Source organism: Oncorhynchus clarkii, chromosome 6 (assembly GCF_045791955.1).
Source record: "Oncorhynchus clarkii lewisi isolate Uvic-CL-2024 chromosome 6, UVic_Ocla_1.0, whole genome shotgun sequence".
Taxonomy (NCBI): domain Eukaryota; kingdom Metazoa; phylum Chordata; class Actinopteri; order Salmoniformes; family Salmonidae; genus Oncorhynchus; species Oncorhynchus clarkii.
Window position 1 is genome coordinate 68,182,914 of NC_092152.1, and position 25,324 is coordinate 68,208,237.

Sequence of the window (25,324 nt, forward strand, 5' to 3'; positions counted from 1 at the left end):
TCTCAGCTGCTGTATGTGTATACACTCACACATGGTGAAGAAACAACAATATATATGTTTTTATGCCGAGATGAGATCCATGTTTGTTTGTTCAGTCATCTCACTAAATGTGAAGGGCAGGCAAAAACCTGCAACATAGACACCAGGGTAGATCAGCATATCATCAGGACTATCAAATCCCAACTCAAACAGGATTTCCTGAGTCTCACTGCCAACAAAGGGATTTTTCTGAGGAGCCTGCTATAGAGAGCAATAGTAATGGCGTCTTTTTGTAGGCACTAATTCCAGCATGGTGTGTTGAGCAAAGCCTATGGGAAAATGAATGGAGTTTTTGTCGTTTTTTTGGATGAACACCAAAATAAGGGCTGTGGTAAACACAGGCTTAGGAGATCTTATATGTTTTGTTCTACAAGATAATCGCCATCGGCTAACATCACTTTTGTGAATTTTGAAGCATTGACGGTGTATGTAATAAAACATTTAAAAACGACACCCAAAGGCTTCTTAATTCATAAAGGTCGCGTTAACTGACTGATATCTCATAGAACAAAACGTATAAGCACTCAATTATCTCAAGTAAGAAAGTTAAATCAAGCTACTTTTTAAGCTCACTCTGGTGATCCTTCTACATTTTCGGGAAACAGTAAATGGACTAAAGTGCCTTGCCTAAGCAAGTTCTGTCTGACACTGGCATCATAACAGAAGAATAGGATAGGTGATGCTTTAATCATTTTATCTCAGCAGGCTTTTAAATTGAGAAAAACAGTGATTGACCCTGGTCAGTCAATCAACTGCTCTTCCCTCTGCCAGTCTCTAACTGACTCGATGGTTAACCCGTCAACTAAAAGTGAGTCTTTGTTTTCATTTCAACAATTTACTATCTGTGATGTGCTAGATGCCTTGCTTAAGATTAATGTTTTAAAAAATCCACTGGTATGCCTGATTAATTTTTTCTGGAGCTCTCTGCCCCCCTGTTGCTGAATCATTAACCCATTAGTTTTACCTGAATGTATAGCCCATTTGTGTGGTATTAGGTAATATGTTAATATTAACTCTGCTGTTATTATTGTACTATTAATAACATAATAATAATAATAACTGGTTATAATACCTGGTTATTAGATACAGTCCTTACCTATTGTGCTATTGCAGTTCGGTTCCATTTTTATTTACTCTCGTCCCTCATTTGATATGCAGACATTCATCCTGCTCCATTCATTGCATTCCATGTGTACATTCATTGTCTCTCTGTTTCTGTACCTTTACAGAACCATACCCATGTACATACCCATGTTCATCTTCTCCTGTGTGTGATTATGTGTGATTAAAATTCCTGCTTTATTCCCCTCTAACCAGGGGCGGTGTCAGTGAGTTTCAAACCAGTAAATATGTAGAGCTGGGTCGCTCTCTTTCATGGTCCTTTGCCTCGCCGGATTTGTGACTTTTGCTGACAACATTACAATATGGTGGCCCACAGAGACTACACAGGGTACTTTCCGCACTGCCCACCTGCGGTCCAGTGGAGTATGGTTCCGGGGTGTCCAATGGACGACTACCATTTGGATTATACCTTCTCTCTGGAGACTATGGGAACCCCCAGCCTGACGACGGTGCAACATGGACCCTATGTCCTCTCTCCTCCACCTGTAAGATGCTGCTCAGCGTCAGGTGGGGCCGCAACCCAGCGCATGGATTTGTCTTCTGCTTTCGAGTGCCGGGGGTTGCAGCACCGTGGACATCGCTGGATATGGTGTGCAGGAGGCCCATTTTTCCCGTGTCTTCGGAACCGGCACCGTTGCCAGATATTTATATACAGTGCCTTGCGAAAGTATTCGGCCCCCTTGAACTTTGCGACCTTTTGCCACATTTCAGGCTTCAAACATAAAGATATAAAACTGTATTTTTTTGTGAAGACTCAACAACAAGTGGGACACAATCATGAAGTGGAACGACATTTATTGGATATTTCAAACTTTTTTAACAAATCAAAAACTGAAAAATTGGGCGTGCAAAATTATTCAGCCCCTTTACTTTCAGTGCAGCAAACTCTCTCCAGAAGTTCAGTGAGGATCTCTGAATGATCCAATGTTGACCTAAATGACTAATACAATCCACATGTGGGTAATCAAGTCTCCGTATAAATGCACCTGCACTGTGATAGTCTCAGAGGTCCGTTAAAAGCGCAGAGAGCATCATGAAGAACAAGGAACACACCAGGCAGGTCCGAGATACTGTTGTGAAGAAGTTTAAAGCTGGATTTGGATACAAAAATATTTCCCAAGCTTTAAACATCCCAAGGAGCACTGTGCAAGCGATAATATTGAAATGGAAGGAGTATCAGACCACTGCAAATCTACCAAGACCTGGCCGTCCCTCTAAACTTTCAGCTCATACAAGGAGAAGACTGATCAGAGATGCAGCCAAGAGGCCTATGATCACTCTGGATGAACTGCAGAGATCTACAGCTGAGGTGGGAGACTCTGTCCATAGGACAACAATCAGTCGTATATTGCACAAATCTGGCCTTTATGGAAGAGTGGCAAGAAGAAAGCCATTTCTTAAAGATATCCATAAAAAGTGTCGGTTAAAGTTTGCCACAAGCCACCTGGGAGACACACCAAACATGTGGAAGAAGGTGCTCTGGTCAGATGAAACCAAAATTGAACTTTTTGGCAACAATGCAAAACGTTATGTTTGGCGTAAAAGCAACACAGCTCATCACCCTGACCACACCATCCCCACTGTCAAACATGGTGGTGGCAGCATCATGGTTTGGGCCTGCTTTTCTTCAGCAGGGACAGGGAAGATGGTTAAAATTGATGGGAAGATGGATGGAGCCAAATACAGGACCATTCTGGAAGAAAACCTGATGGAGTCTGCAAAAGACCTGAGACTGGGACAGAGATTTGTCTTCCAACAAGACAATGATCCAAAACATAAAGCAAAATCTACAATGGAATGGTTCAAAAATAAACATATCCAGGTGTTAGAATGGCCAAGTCAAAGTCCAGACCTGAATCCAAACGAGAATCTGTGGAAAGAACTGAAAACTGCTGTTCACAAATGCTCTCCATCCAACCTCACTGAGCTCGAGCTGTTTTGCAAGGAGGAATGGGAAAAAAAATTCAGTCTCTCGATGTGCAAAACTGATAGAGACATACCCCAAGTGACTTACAACTGTAATCGCAGCAAAAGGTGGCGCTACAAAGTATTAACTTAAGGGGGCTGAATAATTTTGCACGCCCAATTTTTCAGTTTTTGATTTGTTAAAAAAGTTTGAAATATCCAATAAATGTCGTTCCACTTCATGATTGTGTCCCACTTGTTGTTGATTCTTCACAAAAAAATACAGTTTTATATCTTTATGTTTAAAGCCTGAAATGTGGCAAAAGGTCTCAAAGTTCAAGGGGGCCGAATACTTTCGCAAGGCACTGTATATATATATTTTTTTACCTTAATTTAACTAGGCAAGTCAGTTAAGAACAAATTCTTATTTACAATGACGGTCTACCAAAAGGCTAAAGGCCTGCTGTGGGATGGGGGCCTGGGATTAAAAATACAATAAAAATACAATATAAACAAAGGACAAAACACATCACAACAAGAGACAAGACAACACTTCATAAAGAGAGACCGGAGACAACAACATAGCAAGGCAGCAACACATGACAACGCATCATGCTAGCAACACAACATAACAATGAGACAACACTACATAAAGAGAGACCTAAGACAACATAGCATGGCAGCAACACAACATAACAACAACATGGTAGCTACACAACATGGTAGCAGAAAACATGGCACAAACATTATTGGTCACAAACAACAGCACAAAGGGCAAGAAGGTAGAGATAACAATACATCACCCAAAGCAGCCACAACTCAGTAAGAGTGTCCATGATTAAGTCTTTGAATTAAGAGATTGAGATAAAACTGTCCAGTTTGAGTGTTTGTTGTAGCTCGTTCCAGTTGCTAGCTGCAACGAACTGAAAAGAGGAGCGATCCAGGGATGTGTGTGCTTTGGGGACTTTTAACAGACTGTGACTGGCAGAACGGGTGTTGTATGTGGAGGATGAGGACTGTAATAGATATCTCAGATGGGGGAGTGAGGCCTGAAAGGGGTTTATATTTAAGCATCAACCAGTGGGTCTTGCGACGGGTATACAGAGATGACCAGTTTACAGAGGAGTATAGAGTGCAGTGATGTGTCCTATAAGGAGCATTGGTGGCAAATATGATGGCTGAATGGTAAAGAACATCTAGCCGCTCGAGACCACCCTTACTTGCCGTTCTATAAATTATGTCTCCGTAATCTAGCATGGGTAGGATGGTCATCTGAATCAGGGTTAGTTTGGCAGCTGGGGTGAAAGAGGAATGATTACGATAGAGGAAACCAAGTCTAGATTTAACTTTAGCCTGCAGCTTTGATATGTGCTGAGAGAAGGACAGTGCACCATCTAGCCATATTCCAAAGTACTTGTATGAGGTGACTACCTCAAGCTCTAAACCCTCAGAGGTAGTAATAGCACCTATGGGAAGAGGGGCATTCTTCTTACCAAACCACATGACCTTTGCTTTGGAGGTGTTCAGAACAAGGTTAAGGGTAGAGAAAACTTGTTTTACACTTACATTTAAAGAAAGCTTTGTTGTAGAGCATTTAACACAACATTTGGGGAGGGGCCAGCTGACTCTAATACTGCATCATCTGCATACAAATGAATGAGAGAGCTTCCTACTGCCTGAGCTATGTTGTTGATGTAGATTGAGAAGAGCGTGGGCCTAGGATCGAGCCTTGGGGTACTCCCTTGGTGACAGGCAGTGGCTGAGACAGCAGTTTTTCTGACTTTAAACACTGCATTCTTTGAGAGTGGTAGTTAACAAACCAGGCCAAAGATCCATCAGAGACACCAATACTCCTTAGCCAGCTCACAAGAATGGAATGGTCTACCGTATTAAAAGCTTTGGCCAAGTCAACTAAAATAGCAGCACAATATTGCTTAGATTCAAGGGCAATGGTGACATCATTAAGGACCTTTAAGGTTGCAGTGACACGTCCATAACCTGCGTGGAAACCAGATTACTATAGAGAATACTATAGACATCAAGAAAGCCAGTCAGTTGATTATTGACAAGTTTTTCCAACACTTTTGATAAATAGAAATAGGCCTATAACAGTTAGGATCTCCCCCTTTAAATAAAGGACAAACCGTGGCTGCCTTCCAAGCAATGGGGACCTCCCCAGAAAGGAGAGACAGGTTAAAAGGTTGGAGATAGGCTTGGCGATGAAAGGGGGAGCAACCTTAAAGAAGAAAGGGTCTAAACTATCTGACCCAGATGGTTCTTTCGGACCAAGTTTAAGGAGCTCCTTTAGCACCTCGGATTCAGTGACTGCCTGCAGGGAGAAACTTTGTAGCGGGGCAGGGGAAAAAGAGGGAGAGGCATTGGGGATAATTGCATTAGAAGGGATGGGAGATTAGGAAATGTTGGACGGGCAAGGAGGCATTCCTGAGTCAAGTAGGAATCCTGACTTAATGAAGTGGTGATTAAAGAGCCCAGCCATGTGCTTCGTGTCAGTAACAACCACATCATCAACATTGAGGGACATGGGCAGCTGTAAGGAGGAGGGTTTATTCTCAAGGTCTTTAATCGTTTCGCAGAACTTCTTGGGGTTAAACCCTCAGAGAGGGAACTGCTCCTTAAAGTAACTAACTTTGGCCTTCCGGGTAGCCTGAACACACTTATTTCTCATTTGCCTGAACAAGAGCCAGTCAGCCTGAGTATTCGTGTGCCAAGTCTTTCGCCAAATGCAATTCTTGAGGTGGAGTAACTCTGCAAGATCAAGGTCAAACCAGGGACTGAACTTGTTTTAATTCAAATGTTCTTTATTGGGGCGTGATTGTTAACAATACCACTGAAAAGAAGGTCCAAGCGTCTTCAACAGTGGATCAAGCTGATTCTATACCATTTTACAGAGGCCAGTTCATGAAGGAAGGCTTGCTCATTAAAATTGTTTAGCAAGCGTCTATGACAAATCAGGACAGGTTGTTTCACTGAGCAGCCATTACGAACACAGGCTGTAAAACAGTGATCACTAAGGTCATTACAGAAAACGCCAGACCTATCAGGATTATTTGTGAGGATAACATTGAGGAGAGTAGCCTTTTCTGGGCGTTTGGAGTCATACCTTGTGGGATTGGTGATCATCTGAGAAAGATTTAGGGGGACCCATTGCTTTAGGACTTGGTCAGGTGGTTTAAGCATGTCCGAGTTTAGGTCACCTAGCAGGACAAATTCAGACTTAGTGTAAGGGGCCAGGAGAGAGTTTATGGCAGGTAGGGTACAGGCCGGTGCTGATGGAGGATGATAGCACCCAGCAACAGTCAACAAAGAGCTATTTGAAAGTTTAATGCTTAAAACCAGCAAATCAAATTTTTTGCGGACAGACTTGGTGGAGACAAACCGAGCACTGAAAGTGATCCTTGGTAAAGATTGCCACTCCCCCACCTTTGGAAGATCTGTCTTTCCGAAAAAGGTTATAACCAGAAAGGTTAACGTCAGTTTTCAAACACTCTTCCTTAACCACGTCTCAGTAATTACCAACACATCTGGATTGGAGCTGTGAACCCACACCTTCAATTGATCCATTTTAAGTAATAAACTTCTAATGTTAACGTGCAGAACAAGCATTTTAGGCAGGTAGTCTAGGACAACAACAAATAAAAGCGTGTACTGACCGTTTCATCAACATGAAAGAGAGGAGGATGGCTTTGGTGTTTCTCTACATGTGGGGTGAGTGAACATGTTTCTCTCCTTGGATGAAAGCGCATGGACATATCCACACACGCACACAGAAATCAGAACCATGGACAGCCACATATTTTACCCACACACCGCTACTATTTATGTTGCCCATTTGTATATCCACATTGTAGGGTATTATGTCATATGTTTACATTAAGTGCTGTTGTTATTATTGTACCAATTATTTAATACCTGGCTATTAGATACAGTCCTTACCTATTGTGCTATTGCAGTTCTGTTCTATTTTTATTCACTGTTGTGGGCCAATTGATATGCATACATTCATTCCTACTCTGTTCATTGCATTCCATGTGTACATTCATTGTCTCTCTGTTTCTGTACCTTTACAGAACCATACCCATGTACATACCCATGTTCATCTTCTCCTGTGTGTGATTAAAGTTCCTGTGTGTTAACTCTTGGGCTGCTTTATTCCTCTCTAACCTGGGGCAGTGTCAGTGAGTCACAAACCAGTAAAATAAACTACATGACCACAAGTATGTGGGAACCTGGTCCTGCCTCTCGCTTAATAGTTGAACGCAGATTATTCAGTCAAAGTTCCTATCAGTCCTAGACTATGGCCACATCATCAATAAGAACGTAGCTGCCACTTCATTAAAGCATTAGACGCAGTTTATCCTAGCACACTGCGCTTTATTACGGGTGACAATTTTAGTACTCTGCATTCTCTACCAGAAAGTTGGTTGGCCCTCTTTGATGTCACATATGTTGACACATTGATATGTTTTCATTTATAAAGCCTTTTTACAAAAAAGTCCCATTGTAACATCATTACTAAACTTTAGACATATGAATTATCACACCCGAGCTCAAGGATGGCTAACTCTGGGAATTCCTTTGGTCTCTAATGAGTTAGGTAAATCAGCTTTGAGGTTTTTTGCACCTTATCTGTGAAACAATCTTCAAAATGTTCTTAAATGTGATGTTTTGCTGCCTCTAGGCCAAAGTTCTTCAATCAACGCTGACTGAGGACCTTTTTACTGATTGCTGTGTTTGTTATTATGACCATGTTTTTCTTTCTGCATGCATTTTGTATTTATAGTCTGATGTGTGTATTTTCTGTAATGTATGTAATTCTGGGCTCATCTGTAAAAGAGACCTTGGTCCCAGTATTATTCCCTGATAAAATATTGAATACATAAAATATGTGCAGGGTTACGAGGTAAGTGAGGTAGATATGTACATATAAGTAACAGGATAGATAATAAACAGAAGCAGCAGCATATGTGATGAGTTAAAAGAGTTCGTTCAAAAACGGTCAATGTAGATAGTCCTGGTAGCTATTTGGTTAACTATTTAGCAGTCTCGTGGCTTGGGGGTAGAAGTTTCGTGGTGGGTGTGTTTTTCTGCTGTGGATTGCATCTTGATTTACTTAAAGGGAATATAGACATCCATTTTACACGAGCCTGCTAGCCTGAGGCTGCCTCTGTCCTTTATGCCTTTGTCGGCACTTAGCACAACTGCCTCAGTCTATCCTACCTCCATGGTAACGGCATCTGGGTGCAGGAACTCTCTAGTGGACACACGTGACTATCCCTAGGCAACAGTCAGGGATTTACATCAAATCGGTCCAATTGATCCTCCTCGGTTGCCTCATTGGGCATGCGCCTTTTCTTTTTTTTACTGAAAACAACCAAACTGCACAGAATTCCAGTAGACTAAAACTGATATTTCTAGTTCCTTCGTATTGAAAGATTGTCAGGTTATGGGATTTCTAAACAGCAGACTTTAATCATGCCAATCCCTGATATTGCACCGAGTTATCAATTGGAGAGCAGTTTTCACTGGTGAGCCAAGATACTTATTTTATTTAGCAAATTATTTGAAGTAGCTGCCTCTAGTCCTACTTTTACTGTAATGCATGATAGTTGAAAATGTAAGTTGACTATTATAATACTATTATAGCCTAGCCTATAAACTGTTTCATTGTGGGTTGATTGCATTCAACTAGTTTACTGTAATCCCATAATTTATTTGATGCATTGCTTATTCCACATACCATTAAAACCAGGTGTAATGAGTACGCTGGGAGTCGGGAAGCAAGTTCAGGAAGTGTATTGAATAAATAAATGAACATAGAACAAAACAATAAACACGAGTAGTGTACAGACATGAAACACTGAAACAGGAAAAAATAACGCCTAGGGAAAGAACCAAAGGAAGTGACCGAACATAGGGAAGATAATCAGGAAGGTGATGAAGTCCAGGTGAGTCTGATGAGTCGCTGGTGCGCGAAACGATGGTGACAGGTGTGCGTAGTAATGAGCAGCCTGGTGACCTAGAGCGTTGGAGAGGGAATATACGTGACACCAGGGACTATTAAAATGTACATTACAGCCTGCTGTAACTTCAGCACTTTAGATTACTGTATTGTCAATGATGTTGCTGTTAGTTCAATGTAATTTCTGTCCAGGTTAGCTCAAGGTCTAGGCCTGTCCTGAGCCAAGCTGAAGGTAATTTACTCATATTTGATTGCCTGATATCATGTCATTATTGATGTTCTGCACACTCCGAACTCTGCAGAAATATAGACCCAAGATAAATAAGGGGAGTTGGTAGCATGACATCTAATTTCATAGTGCATGTCCAGGCAGCTATAGCAGATTAAAATGAACCAGGATGTTCTTTCAGAGGACTCCCCCTTTTCAAACTGCTGTTTGACATTCGATCATGACTGAATCAACTCGGCTGGCTTTTTAGAAAATCCATAACAGCTTGCATTGGAGTTTCCAATGCCAGCCTGTGATATAAAGAGCAGCTCAATCCTCAGTCTTCCACAGATTTACTGAAGGCATTTAACTGAATTGGGGCTCCATACGGTTCATATTCCTTTAGCTGGAGGGCATACTTTTCTCTCTAATGTATTGATATTTGGTTACTCACTGGATATGGATGTATTGTGCATTAATGTATAGAGATTATGTAAATCGGCAACTGCTGAAATAGATCTTCATGTGGTTTGATATTCTACAGATGTGAATGGATAATCTCTCTGGCACCACTATGATGGGTTAGGGCAGAAGAGTCCTACTCGCATGGATAAGTCTGAGCCTGTTTGTGAGTTTCCATACAGTCACAGGTAAGAATGTATGTTCTGTTTAATTCACATTTAACAACTATGAAATGCATTGATTAGCTGTAAACAAAAAGCTATCTATATATATATATATATGAGATTTTATTTAAAAATTTGGTATGGCTGTAAATCGCTCCTTTCCCAATTAATGCATCATTTGACAGACTACTACATTCCCTTTTCTATAACATGTAAATCTTTTCCAGGGGACAGAGGGCCTCATCCAGCTTCATACTAGATATGGTCAGCTGGAGGGCAGACTGGTCAGAGTGAGAGAGAGCCAGAGGAAGGTGGCTGCCTACCTGGGGATCCCCTGAGCCCCCTTGTCGGGCCGCTGAAGTTCCAGGTCCCCCAGCCTCCCTGGGTGTGGCAGGGACTGAGAGACACCAAGGCTTACCCCCCCCCCCCTCTGTATGAGCCTAAGCAGTAATGTCTCAGAGAGACAGGCAGGGAGACAAACAGCCTATACTGTTTAATGGGGAACTCTGAATCATGCGTATTTTGATTAACATTTTGCCATTCATGTTTGTATTGATAGTGTAAGAAAATGTCACCTTTCTTGTCCTCCTAACACATAGGTGTCTGCAGAACATGAACCACACTAGACAGATGGGGGACCTGTACGGAGGTCGGTTCCCTGTCCTAACCACCTCAGAGGACTCCCTTTACCTGAATATCTACACACCAGTCAAACCTGGGGACCCAAGGAAACTACCAGTGAGGAGAGACATGAGAATGTACTCATATCTACCTTAAGAGTAGACAAACATGTCTGCTGGTGGTGTTGCTGTCTTTTTTTGCATGTGTATACTGTGCATCTAGGAAAACAGATATTTGCTGATACAGAAAGATGCACTGGCTGTCTGTATGTAGGCTTACTTTGGGCACTGATCCATGGTTCTGTCTGTCATCAGGACTGTTCCACAAGGCCATCAGAGTGGAGAACCCCTTGTCTCTGTTCATCCAGGATGACCCCAAACCTGCTGCACAGGTGATCTGCTGTTTCACTGTGTGCTGATCATAACAGCACGTCTCAAGGATCCCAGACATTGTTTCATATACAATATCAGAACTGGATAAAACCACTGAAGGTTTTAGACTGTCATTATTATTCTGGTACAATGTAACGTGTTGTAATTACAGTCATTCAAATGCTCTGGTTTCAATCTCTCCTTCTTCCAGCTGGTGGCACAGAGAGCAGGCTGTCTCAGTGATGACTCTGCAGAGCTCATGACCTGCCTCAGTGCCCTCAGCCCACTGGACAGAGAGGTGGCTACACCTGCACTGGTAGGTTTGTTCTGAGCCTCACACTCACCCTACAGTATGTGGGGTGTATGTATCTGAATGCCAGGCTGTTTCTGCTTTAGCTAACTTGTACTGTATAGCGCTGTTGAATGCAACAACATGGCTGTTTGTGACTTCCATTCTGGGGCCCATCCTCTCTCCACTGTCCCATCCCTGTGTCTGTGCACAGGGATGGGACAGTCATCCCCACCAACCCGGAGGAAATCCTGCAGACCAAGAGCTTCTTGGGCTTCCCCAGCATCCTAGGGATCAACAACCATGAGTATGGCTGGATGCTCCCACATGTATGTCCCTGCATGAAGATATGAAACCTGTCATATAATTTACAGGTAAATGTACTTTTATCATTTTATTTTTTACCAGTTTTTCCGGTTTCCTAGCTTGGATCTTGAAATGACCTGTGAAAACATGATGATTATGATCCTGGCGTTTATGCTTCAGAAACTGGTTAGTGAACTCTGGTGGCAGCCAGGGTTGGGTAGGTTACTTTCTAAATGTAATTTTTTAGAGTTACTAGTTTCCTGTCCAAAACTGTAATCAGTAATGTAACTTTTGGATTGCCCAAACTCAGTGACGTAATCAGATTACTTTCAGTTGCTTTTTGATGACTTTCTCCTTAAGAGGCACTAGAAGACGAAGTAAAGGATCCATCAAATGCATTTGGTGTGTCATCATGGTGGTCTCTGACTTGTGGTCAGACTTGCTCAGGTGGAACTAACTTAAACTTGCGTCTTTTTTAAATGCTGATTTTGAATGACATCAGAAATGTGTCAATGTATTTTCTTTCAAAAGCATCCTTTCTGAATTTAAAAGTAATCCACGAAGGAATAATTTAGCTTTTAAAAAGTATCTGTAATCTGATTACAATATTTTTGCTGGTGAAAGAACAATCGGAACTTCACTTCCACTTTTTTAATACCATGATGCACGCAGGAAAATACACACTGGGATGATAACAGAATATTATCAACCTGTTGATTTAAGAGGAGATCCTAGAGTTCCTCCTTATTGTCACACAAGACTGTTACTTGATTGGTTAATATAGAACGGTGGGTAGGCTTTATGCAAAATATAAATGACGTTTGTCTGATAATAGGCAGGCCAAAGATTGGGATTTATCGAAAGACAAACAGGTTTTGCAGCTGCTTGACATGGACAAATTGAGTATTCTAAAGGATCTACAAAACAAGTCTGTACACTCTGGGAAATATACAGTACCAGTCAAAAGTTTGGACACCTACTCATTCAAGGGTCTTTCTTTATTTTGACTATTTTCTGCATTGATAAATAATAGTGAAGACATCAAAACTATGAAATAACACACATGGAATCATGTAGTAACCAAAAAAGTGTTAAACAAATCAAAATATGTTATATTTGAGATTCTTCAAATAGCCACCCTTTGCCTTGATAACAGCTTTGCCCACTCTTGGCATTCTCTCAACCAGCTGCATGAGGTAGTCCCCTGGAATGCATTTTTATTAACAGGCAAATTGACATATGTCAAGAACGGCTCAAATAAGCAACGAGAAACAGTCCATTATTACTTTAAGACATGAAGGTCAGTTAATCCTGGAAATTAAGAACTTTGGACATTTCTTCAAGTGCAGTTGCAAAAAACATTGTGTCATTATGAAACTGGCTCTCGTGAGGATCACCACAGGAAAGGAAGACACATGGTTACCTCTGCTGCGGAGTTCATTAGAGTTACCAGCCCCAGGAATTGCATCCCAAATAAATGCTTCAGAGTTCAAGTAACAGACACATCTCAACATCAACTGTTCAGAGGAGACTGTGTGAATCAGGCTTTCATGGTCAAATTGCTGCAAAGAAACCATTACTAAAGGACACCAAGAAGAAGAGACTTGCTTGGGCCAAAAAACACAAGTAATGGACATTAGATTGGTGGAAACACACATCCAGGCTGTGTAAGGGCTATTTGACCAAGATGGAGTGTGATGGAGTGCTGCAGCAGATGACCTGGCCTCCACAATCACCCAACCTAAACCCAATTGAGATGGTTTGGGATGAGTTGGACCACAGAGTGAAGGAAAAGCAGGTAACAAGTGCTCAGCATATGTGGGAACTCCAAAACTGTTAAAAGCATTCCTTATGAAGCTGGTTGAGAAAATGCTGTGTGCAAAGCTGTCAAGGCAAAGGGTGGCTACTTTGAAGAATCTCATTTTGTTTTGGCACTTTTTTTGGTTACTACATGATTTCATATGTGTTATTTCATAGTTTTGATGTCCACTAATATTCTACAATGTAGAAAATAGTAAAAATAAAGAAACCCTTGAATGAGGTGGGTCCAATCTTTTGACCAGTACTGTATATACAATGTTTATGTATACATACATGGTATATAAAAATCCATTAGTGACCATTAATACAGTACTTTTTTTTTGTAATCAGTTTCTCCCCAACCCTGGTGGCAGCTTTATAATGAAACATCTAGCAGTCTGGTCCATGAGCTGTATTTTAAACCCTGTATCTCCCTGGTTGCATCTGCCACACTCTGCCCTGGGGATCATCGTAGAGGAGTACTTTGGTGACATGAAGGACCCCGTGGGGATCAGAGATGCCTTCTTGGAGCTTATGGGAGATCTACTGATTGTGGTCCCAGGGGGTGTAGAGGTGAGGCATACACTGGGAACTATACCAATCAGATGCCATATGTTTTCTTCTCTTTAGAAACCTCCTGGAAGACATTATTTGATAATTATGAATAAATCATTTTAAGATAGTATATCTAAATGATTGAGACTTTTTTTAGTTGACAGACATGGTCTGCTGATATTCACAGATGCATTACACACTTATCTGTCTATGCAAGATTCAGGTTGCTTGATGTACTACTATGAGTTCCAGCAGGTGGAGGCTTTGTGAAAGCAGACCACTGGTGGAGGCTTTGTGAAAGCAGACCACTGGTGGAGGCTTTGTGAAAGCAGACCACTGGTGGAGGCTTTGTGAAAGCAGACCACTGGTGGACAGATGACAGTGATGGGTAGTTAATTTTTTATATATATATATATATATATATATATATACTGGAGAAATTGTAGGCTAAATATGTTTGAAAACCTTGTTTCTACATCAAATTCTGGGGGGAACTGTTCATATCAATAACATGAGTAGCAAGTTACTGTGAAGTAAGTCCGATGTTAATACTGTGACGTGACAAAAGACTGAGGAAGATTATATTTGGACAAGCTTATTCTGCTGAGCCTTATTCTGCAGCTTTTCTTGGAAACAGAACAAAAAAAAGTTCCACTCATAGATAACACGACAGAGGAGGAACGACAGTTTAGTAGGACCATGATTAAATACTGGACAACTTTGCCAGAACAGGGTGAGAAATGCCTTGTTCTCTCGCTCGGTATTTAGTTAGAGAAGCTTCCAACACATACATGTAACAAGAACCAGATTTCTGTCATGTAATCAAGTTTTGATACCCCCAGAAGTTCTGAGTTTTCTGAGTAAATAGATTTCTAAATAAGTTACAGAAGAGTTCATATTAGACAAAGGACAGTTTAAGACTCCCTACTGTATGCAAAAAAAAAACAAAAAAAAATGCTACTGTGTACCAAGTATGCTTTTCATATCGACTTAGCGGTTACTCTATATAGGACATTTTATAGTAGCTCAACCACCAATTGCATTGGGTCATAGTAGTTTGGAAAGTTTTCAGACACCTTGACTATTTTCACATTGTTACAACCTTATTATAAAATGTATTTAAATCGTTTTTCCCCCACATCAATCTACACACACTACCCCATAGTGACAAAGCAAAACAGGTTTAAATGTTTTTGCAATTGTATAAAAGGGAATATTACATTTACGTAAGTATTCAGACCCTTTACTCAGTACTCTTGTTGAAGCACGTTTAGCAGCGATTACAGTCTTGAGTCTTCTTGGGTATGACGATACAAGATTGGCACACCTGTATTCTTCTCTGCTCCTCTCAAGCGTTCAGGTTGGATGGGGAGCGTTGCTGCAAAGCTATTTTCAGGTTTCTCCAGAGATGTTCGATCAGGTTCAAGTCCAGACTCTTGCTGGGCTACTCAAGGACATTCAGAGACTTGTCCCGAAGCCACTCCTGCATTGTCTTAGCTGTGTGCTTAGGTTCGTTGTCCTGTTGCATGGTGAACCTTCACCCCAGTCTGAGGTCCTGAGCGCTCTGGAGCAGGTATTAATCAAGGATCTCTCCATACTTTGCTCTTTTTTGTCTGTCCCTCGATCCTGACCCGTCTCCCAGTCCCTGCTGCTGAAGAACATCCCCACAGCATGATGCTGCCATCACGATGCTTCGCCGTAGGGACGGTGCCAGGTTTCCTCCAGACGTGATGCTTGGCATTCAGGTCAAATAGTTCCATCTTGGTTTCATCAGACCATAAAAGATTCAGACAAAAAAATGTTTTAAATGTAGGTGCATTTTGGCAAACTCCAAGCGGGCTGTCATGTGCCTTTTTACTGAGGAGTGGCTTCTGTCTGGCCACTACCATTAAAGGCCTAATTGGTGGTGCTGCAGAGATGGTTGCCCTTCTGGAAGGTTTTCCCATATCCACAGAGGGGCTCTGTCAGAGTGACCATCGGGTTCTTGGTCACCTCCCTGACCAAGGTCCTTCTCCCCTGATTGCTCAGTTTGGCCGGGCATCCAGCTCTAGAGTCTTGGTGGTTCCAAACTTCTTCCATTTAAGAATGGAGGCCACTGTGTTCTTGGAAACCTTGAATGCTGCAGAATTGTTTTGGTACCCGTCCTCAGATCTGTACCTTGACACAATCCCGTCTCAGAGCTCTACAGACAATTCCTTCAACCTCATGGTTTGGTTTTTTCTCTGACATGCACTGTCAACTGTGGGACCTTTTTTATATAGACAGGTGTGCGCCTTTCCAAATCATGTCCAATCAATTGAATTTACCACAGGTGGACTCCAAGTTGTAGAAACATTTCAAGGATGCACCTGAGCTAAATTTCGAGTCTCATAGCAAGGGTGTGAATACTTATGAAAATAAGGTATTTATGTATTTGTAATACATTTGCAAAAATGAAAACATCTGTTTTTGCTTTGTCATTATGGGGTATTGTGTGTAGATTGAGGATTTGGTGTCTTAAATCTATTCTGAATAAGGATGTAATGTAACAATGTGGAAAAAGTGAAGTGGTCTGAATACACTATGTAAAATTAAGTATTCATAAGTGCACCAGCTCATATGATGCCAATGGGTTGTCTCTCTGTTCCTGTAGTAACCCTAATGGAGAGAGTGTGTTTGCTTGGCCGACACTCACTACAGATCCAGGCCAACCTCGGGCTGGGCAGTGTCTCAGAGAAGAAGAGAGCCCAGTTCTGGAGAGAAGACTTCCCTAAAGGAGTGCAGACTGCTGGACACAAAGATGCACAGAGTGACCAGTAGAACTGAATGTTCACTATGTAAAATGTTGTTCTAGGAGTGTCCATGTTGTTGCCCTCCACTCCAGTCTGCTATTAGGTTACAGTATATGAGACTTTCTTTGCCTTTTCCTTATTTTGTGTCATATTTTGGCCATTTTAATATTCCAGATTTTCTTTAATGGTTTTTATAAAATATTTTATTTAGCAATTGTTTAACATTTATGTAGTTTATTTTGATCTTGCTGTGTTCATATGTCCATTAAAGCCATAAAATAATTAAGTGTGACTGATTAGACGATTGTCCTCCTTCTTAGTAATAAAACATTGTAATTAGACACTTATCTGATAGTGCTTGAGACATTGATTTAGCCTGCGTGCAGTGTGCGATTTCTCAGTGGAGACGCGATATGTGCAATCATTAGTCCAAACAGTTTCTTTAGGACAAATTTAGGAATGTCCTTCCCCGTTAGTTACGGTTGCTTGCGTTATACGTTTTGTAACATAATCTGCTTAATGAATGTACCCCACGTTTGCTTTTGACGGTGTAAGGTTTGGTCTTTCCGAGCTACCATACAGAAAAAACATCCCTGACAAGCAGCTGTTGCTACAATGTTACAGAACTCCCACGTGCGCAAATCAATCTGTGGTCACTTTGTGATAGTTTGACTAATCGTCAGTGATTTGCGAGAATTTTCTACATCTTCGACGAGAGGACAATGGAGGCCGTTATTACGATTAATCCCGGTAAATGATTGCTGCGTGTTTAGCGAGAAGTCACTAATGCTAACGCATGCCAATGGATGGTAGCCTAGCAGTTACCGTTATGAAGTTGGGATTTACATGACCCTTTCTTCAAAACTGTCATTTCATCAAGCATGTGAATTGTTTTCTGTTTAGGGGCCACGAAATGGGACATCCGAGAGAAAGTTTGGGATTACATTGAAGCTAAGAATCTTGCAAACTTTCCAAGGCCTGTGCACAACAGAATCCCCAATTTTAAGGTAGGGCTTTTCTGGAGGTTCAGTGTACTGCAATTTGATTGAATTATTCCTAAAGCTAACCCTCTTAGTATTTGTCAAAATATCAAGTTTGAAACCATGTTTGTCTGTAGTTTAAATGTATATTTTGCATGTGCTGCTGGTAAGGTCCCATATAGCCATTTTGAAAAGTATTGTAAAATGTTCATTGTGCGCTCTCCACAGCCATTGGTCTGCACTAATAAATGTCTCTAGCTAGCCTTACCTAAACATCAGACTGCTACCATGGTTACTCCATGACACCAGTCTGAAAGTAGCTGTAAAAAATGTTGAAGAAAATAATACTTACACTTTACCGGTTGTACATGCTGTTGTTCCTTTTGGCTGTAGGAGGTTGAGATCAGGTATCAACAGGAAAGTGTTGTTTACCCGACTTTTTGCACAATATGTTAACAATAGCCGAATGTAACCGAATGCGTTTGTATTTATTAGGGATCCCCATTAGCTTCTGCCAAGTCAGCAGTTACTCTTCCTGGGGTCCAAACACATTAAGGCACTTACATCACACACAAAACAAAACATTAACACAGTACATCATATTTAAAAATGTTTTTTTTTTTTTTTTATCTAGGCAAGTCAGTGAAGAACAAATTCTTATTTACAATGATGGCCTGGCAAAAGGCCTCCCGCGGGGATGGCGGCTGGGATAAATTTAAATTAAATAAAAAATAAATAAATATATAGGACAAAACACACATCACGACAAGAGAGACGACACTAAATAAAGAGAGACCTAAGACGTGTTGCTGCCATCCTATGATAACACGTGGTAGCAACACATCATGGTAGCAGCATGAAACAGGGTACAAACATTATTTGGCACAGACGACAACAACAGAAAAGGCAAGTAGGTAGAGACAATACATCACACAAAGCAACCACAACTGTCAGTAAGAGTGTCCATGATTGAGTCTTTGAATGAAGAGTTTGAGTGTTTGTTGCAGCTCGTTCCAGTCGCTAGCTGCAGTGAACTGAAAAGAGGAGTGACCCAGGGATGTGTGTGCTTTGGGGACTTTTAACAGAATGTGACTGGCAGAACAGGTGTTGTATGTGGAGGATGAGGGCTGCAGTAGATATCTCAGATATGGTTGGGGGGGGCCTAAGAGGGTTTTATATAACATTATTACACAACTACATCTAAAATACAGAATGTATAGTACCACATACAACATTATTACAATGTACGTGTGTGTAGTGTGCGTGTCAGTACGTGTCTCTTCACAGTACCCACTGTTTCATAAGGTGTATTTTTATATTTTTTTAAAATCTTATTCTGCTGCTTGCATCAGTTTCCTAATGTGGAATAGAGTTTCATGTAGTCATGGCTCTATGTAGTACTGTGTGCCTCCCATAGTCTGTTCTGGACATGGGGATTGTGAAGAGCCCCCTGGTGGCATGTCTTGTGGGGTATGCATGTGTGTCTGAGCTGTGTGCTAGTAGTTTAAACAGACAGCTCGGTGCATTCAGCTTGTCAACACTTCTTACAAAAACAAATAGTGTGGAAGCCAATCTCTCTACTTTGAGCCATGAGATTGACATGCATGTTATTAATGTTAGCTCTCTGTGTACATTTAAGGGCCATCCTTGCTGCCCTGTTCTGAGCCAATTGTCACCTGACCACACAACTGAACAGCAGTCCAAGTGCGACAAAATGAGGTCCTGTAGGACCTGCCTTTTTGATAGTGTTGTTAAGAAGGCAGAGAAGAGCTTTATTATGGATAGACTTCTCCCCATCTTAGCTACTGTTGTATCAACATGTTTTGACCATGACAGTTTACAATCCAGGGTTACTCCAAGCAGTTTAGTAAGTTCAACTTGCTCAATTTCCATATTATTCATTACAAGGTTTAGATGTGGTTTATTTTTTTGTCCCAAATACAATGCTTTTAGTTTTTTTAAATGTTTAGGACTAACTAATTCCTTGCCACACATTCTGAAACTAACTGCAGCTCTTTCAGTGTTGCAGTCATTTTAGTTGCTGTAGTAGCTGAAGTGTATATACGCATATGTTTTTCTGGCAGCAGACTGATCGATATTGTCCAAAGCCACACTGAAGTCTAACAAAACAGTCCCACAACCTTTTTATAATTTCTTCTCAGCCAATCATCTGTCATTTGTGTAAGTGCTGTGCTTGTTGAATGTAATTCCCTATAATCATGCTGAAAGTCTGTTGTCAATTGTTTCCTGTAAAATAGCATTGTATCTGGTCAAACACAATTTTTCCAAAGTTTACTAAGGGTTGGTAAAAGGCTGATTGGTCAGCTATTTGAGCAAGTAATGGGGGCTTTACTGACTTTTGCTTCTGTCCAGGCCTGAGGGCACACACTTTCTAGTAGGCTTAGATTGAAGATATGGCAAATAGGAGTGGCAATATTGTCCACTATTATCCTCAGTAATTTTCCATCCAAGTTGTCAGACCTCGTGGCTTGTCATTGTTGATAGACAACAATTTTTTGACCTCTTCCACACTCACTTTGCCGAATTCAAAATTACAATGCTTGTCTTTCATAATTTGGTCAGTTATACTTGGATGTGTAGCGTTTGGTAATCTTGCCAATGAAAATAAAAAAAGTAGTTGCCAATATCAGTGGGTTTTGTAATGAATGAGCCATCTGATTCAATGAATGATGGAGCCAAGTGTGCCTTTTTGCTTAAAATGTCATTTAAGGTGCTCCAAAGCTTTTTACTATCATTCTTTATGTCGTTTATCTTTTATTTCATAGTATTGTTCCTTTTTATTCAGTTTAGTCACATAATTTCTACATTTTCAGTATGTTTACTAATCGGTTGTGCTGCCAGACCTTCAGTCAACTGAGGCATGTTTTCTCACAATTATCTGTAAGTGTTTGTCGTTCGGTTATTGTACAAGTGTTTTGCCACGTGCAAATTGCATCAGTATTTAAAATACAAACGATATACAGACGACTAGCACACTGAAGGTCAGGTTGATAACGCTACTCTGTAGATATTTTGTCACACATTCCTACCTGCAAAGGACCAACCACACAGACAACCGGTATGTAGAGGTCGTGAGAGGAAGCTTTCCTGATCCAAACGCTAATTTCTGCCAAAGTATAATTCTATGCAATTAAACTTGGGTTCTTCAGGCTATAGCTAGCCTAACTACCTTATTAGATATGTCATATTGTAAGCTAGTAGCTATCATAGTACCTTTGTCTTTGACCTGTGGTAAAATCTCTATTTTCAGAAAACCTATTTTTGACACATGCTTTTGAACCCCTTATCCTTTGTGTGTGGATGCGTGCTTGTCTTGCTGTATGTGGTTGTCTATGCGGTCAGGGTGCGGTCCCGGCCTGTGACCGTCTCTCAGCCCTGCAGGAGTTCAAGTCCAGCCAGACGGTCAAAGTGAACCCGGACCGACCCCAGCAGCAGGCACGCTACATCACCCTGGATGTAAGTGTGCACTCACATCCTCTCTCTTTACCCCCTCTCCCCCTCTCTGCCCCCAGGGTGCCCACACTGCCTGCGCCAAGGTGTTGGAGCTGCAGGTATTCAGTGAGACTGATGAGGTGAAGGTGGACCCTGACAAGCCGCTGGAGGGGGCGAGGCTGGCCGTGCTGCAGGTAGCCCTGGGTCACAGGCCACCATGAGCCTGGGCCATTGGTTCAGTAGTGTTGTCTCATCACCAGATCATAACCATGGAGTGCTGGCATTAGGTTATTTGTATTAGATGCCCTTTACTCATCTGTCTATGTTTTATATTCTCTTATCTTACTAAACTCTGGCTTCTAGGCAAGGAAAACCCTGCTGGTGCCGACCCCTCGCCTTCGCACAGGACTCTTCAATAAGATTGTCCCGCCTGAGGGAGCAAGCAAAGAAGAACTGAGAGTGTGCTCTACCTCGCAGGCGAGTCAGTCCCTTCTCACTAGTGCTGAGCAATTAAATGAAATGTTTTTTTTTTTTTAACAACTAATTGACTTCAGTTCAATTATTTGAATTCAATTTTGTTCTGTTTTTTTCTTCTGTGAGCTCATTGTGCTGCAGAGATAAATCAGATCCAGCCCAAACTGTGCAACGTTGTAGTTTCCAACAGGCCAAAGTTCTACATAGTTTAGTACAGAACTTGACAGTTAAATACAATGAACATAATCCATTGTGCGTCTACTTGTCCGGTCTGATTCTTTTACGCCTGCTATGTAAGAGAGAGAAGAATGCGCGACCAAGAAGGGATACATAGAGAGCAGTTGCTTCATGCTTTATTTACTTTGAAGACCTGCTGAGATAATGATTTTGACAGGCAGCAGCTCTATAGAGATGAGATGATGACTTGGAATTTAATAATAAAGTCATCAAATAAAACAAATGTAGTACACACAGCTGCAATATTAAAGTCATGTTAATAAGTGAAAAGCAGTCACTACCATCATGGGACTTTTAGTAGTTGTGTTCTGTTACAGCATTCAACGCACGTAATGCGTAGTGCATTTCATGTTTATAAAAAATTGCAGTAATAAACTGAACAAACCTCAAAAAGAGCTAATCGCTCAACACTACTTCTCCCCCAACACCCACCCCAACACCGCCTAACATATCCCTCTCCATCCAGCCCCAGTGCACATGGATTCAACATCTCACTTTACCTCCTTCATTCATCACTTCCCATTCATTATCCCCATGAACATGCTGTCACTCTATACAACCTGGTGAATCCACCATAGAAGACCAAATGCTTTGTTCCCAGACTAGTTGGAGTGTCGGGTTTCAAACGTAAAATGTTTGAATCCAATGTTTCTTGTGATCTGGTGCACCTGTTCTCACCTTTTCTGTCTTCCTTTTCTTTGTTTCTTCACCAGGGAGTGAAGGAGTTCAGCGTCCCTGTGGGTCTGGATTCCAAGGTTCAGGTGGATCTTCTGGTGGTTGGCTCTGTGGCCGTGTCTGAGAAAGGTGAGAGCCCGCAGAGAGAACTCTGTGGGCAGTGGACACCTACCCTGGTCCAGGAAAGTTCCGGCTCAGCACCAACACCCATACTGTTAGGATGAATCTCATCTCTCCTTTCTCCTCAGGTTACCGGATAGGTAAAGGAGAGGGCTTTGCTGACATGGAGTATGCCATGATGCTCTGCATGGGGGCTGTGACCGAATCCACTGTGGTGGTTACCATCGTCCATGACTGCCAGGTTAGCCTGTTATCCCACAACATGAAGTCACACACTGTGTTTGGTCTTAACCTGAATAAGTGTTGCTTCATGCTCCAGATTCCTATTATTTTGCCATGTGTATCTGTGCTTGATGTCTGTGTATTTCTGCAGGTTGTTGACATCCCAGAGGATCTGATTGAGAGCCATGATATCACTGTGGACTACATCCTCACCCCGACCAGAGTCATCAAGACAGACTGCCAACGCCCCAAGCCCCAGGGCATCATCTGGACTAAGGTACAACACTAAATCTCACCCAGTTTACTGTCGTTCAATATGATTCATTCCATTGCCTATGCAGTTGTTCGAACTACTGTTGCTGCTGCTAGCTACAGCTGCTGGTTTTACTCATACGACTGCTATTAGTTGCTGTATGTTGCTGAGTGGATGAAACCTCAATGATTTGAGCTAATAAACCGTTTTTAAAATGAGGCCAAAGTTGCGCCCATCTTCTGTAGTTTTCCAGTGACTTTTGGCTGCACCTCAAACCGTGTTGCTTGAGTTTTGTTTGCTCACCTTCCCGTAGAAGTATACCCATTACACACACACACACGCACGCTACCTCTGGGGTCCCTTAAGACCACCATGCCCGTCCTGAGGACCCATGCTGACCTCGTAGACAGGAAGGCCATGTCTGTTCATCAAAGGCCTCTCCACTGGGCCAGCCTGGCTGTGCAAGGCCCAGTTAAAGAGAGGGCACCGGGGCCAAGGTAAAAACAATAGCACATTATATCCTGTACAGGAGCAGTCGCCATCAAAGCCTTAGCAGACACGCTCTGCCCTGGGAAATCAGAGAGCGGTCTTTATATAGCTTACCAGGGAAGTGGAATATTCCCCCACAATAAAGATGATACGGTCAGAGAGGTTATCAGTGCTCCTGAAGACTCTGTCAGTCTGTTTCCTCTGCATTCACGTACTGTAAGCATGGATGTGTTGTTATGGAGTACTGTTGTGTTGGTTGTTGTGCCCTTTGAGGTTTGTTGAGTTGTCTAGTCGTGCAATCTAGCATGCACTGAACATTTGCATGGTCACCTAAAACAGCATGAGCAGGCACCAAACATCAGCTTTCTTGATTGTTTATACCCCATCACTTTACTAAACTCCATTCTTCTTGGCATGACCCAGAGCTGGGCTGCCCTTAACCCAGTGCCTTGGCTAACCTTGAGCAGCCCTGCTGTGATATGACCTTGAGCAGCCCTGAGCCTGTCCTGTTGTATACCTGTAGCTGAACGCTGAGATGCTGGAGAAGATCCCCGTGCTGAAGAAGCTCCGGGCCTTGGAGGAGGAGCAAGGGAAGGACGTGACCCTGGGGACCCACCCTCCCCCGCAGCCCAGGGAGAGGGCCAGGAGGGAGCCCCGGAGGGACAGAGAGCCCAGGTCAGAGGGTGATAGACCCCGGCGTGAGCCCAGGCGCAGGCCTAGACGGGACACCCAAGAGGACTCTGAGAGGGACCCCAACGGGGAGTCCAGAGAGGAGACTGAGCAGAAACCCAGACGACGCCCACCAAGAGTGAGGAGGGAGGGGGGCAGAGAGGGGGGTAGGGATGGTGACGGGGAGGGGGAGGGAGGCCAGGAGGGAGGCAGAGAGGGGGGTAGGAGGGTCAGGGGATTCCGCAATGGGGGCTTCCGTGAGGGGGGAAGAGATGGAAGTAGGGGGAGAGGCAGAGGAGGAGGCCGGGAGGGGGCCAGGGGGAGGGGAAGAGAGGTGGACAGGGATGGGGTCAGGCAAGAGGGCAGGGAGGAAGGTGGCGAGCCCCGTGAGCGCAGGCCCCCCCTGACTGTGACCACAGTGTACCTGGGGGGCATCCCTGCCGGGCTGCGTGTCAGCGAGCTGAAGACTGCTCTCCGGGAGAGGGAGGCAGCCCCCATCCGTCTCACGTGGCAGGGTGCTCAGCACCGGGCCTTCCTGGACTACTTAGACCCCCAGGCTGCAGACCAGGCCCTGGCCGCCCTGGAGGGGCTCTCCCTGAACGGCCACGACCTGCAGGCTGAGCTGGCCAAGAGCCAGAGGGGAGGCAGGAGGCCAGGTCCAAGCAACCGGAGGCCCAGACCAAATACAGGCCCCAAAAATACAGCTAGAGAAAGTAGAGAGAGTACGAGTGAACCAGAGGCAGATTCCCCCAAGCAGGAGCTCAACCATAACGAGTAACTGCCTGCTTCTATGTCCATCTCTGTACAGAAGCCAAGCCAGCAGAAAGAAAAGGCTGTGTTTCATGAAAGGGAAGGATGATACCTTCACTGTACCAATGTGAAGTGTGAAAATATGTTTAATGCCTTAAGCAGAGTTTGGTTTGTCGTTATGGTTTTTAGTGTTGGTATTGATAACACGTAACCCCATTTACGTTTGAAATGTTCTTATACGGAAGTTTCATCCACACTGGCAGGCCTGTCTGTCAGTCACAAAGGAAGGCGAGGTTGGAGGTTTCCCTGTTAGTCTCTTTGTGCAGGGGCAATGTTTAATGCCCTACATGTAATGCCATCGGAATTCACAGGATATTTTGTGTACTAAATAAACCATACTTTGAGTTCA

The 25,324-nt window shown here is 42.7% G+C and overlaps 1 protein-coding gene and 1 pseudogene across 2 annotated transcripts; both read left to right on the plus strand.

Annotated features, from left to right (window-relative positions):
• Positions 1-9,860: 9,860 nt before the first annotated feature.
• On the plus strand, positions 9,861-16,621 carry LOC139412432 (carboxylesterase 5A-like; annotated as a pseudogene).
• Positions 16,622-17,166: 545 nt separating this feature from the next.
• On the plus strand, positions 17,167-25,324 carry LOC139411522 (methenyltetrahydrofolate synthase domain-containing protein-like). 2 transcript variants are annotated; one of them, XM_071157988.1, is made up of 8 exons: positions 17,167-17,343; positions 17,497-17,600; positions 21,107-21,220; positions 21,390-21,503; positions 22,451-22,541; positions 22,661-22,773; positions 22,906-23,031; positions 24,020-25,324. In XM_071157988.1, the coding sequence occupies exons 1-8, from the start codon at positions 17,316-17,318 to the stop codon at positions 24,941-24,943; spliced, it is 1,614 nt and encodes a 537-aa protein (XP_071014089.1). In that variant the 5' UTR covers positions 17,167-17,315; the 3' UTR covers positions 24,944-25,324. The 2 variants fall into 2 exon arrangements, with proteins under 2 accessions (XP_071014089.1, XP_071014090.1); XM_071157989.1 differs by lacking the exon at positions 21,107-21,220 and adding an exon at positions 20,937-21,050 and having other exon boundaries at positions 17,169-17,343.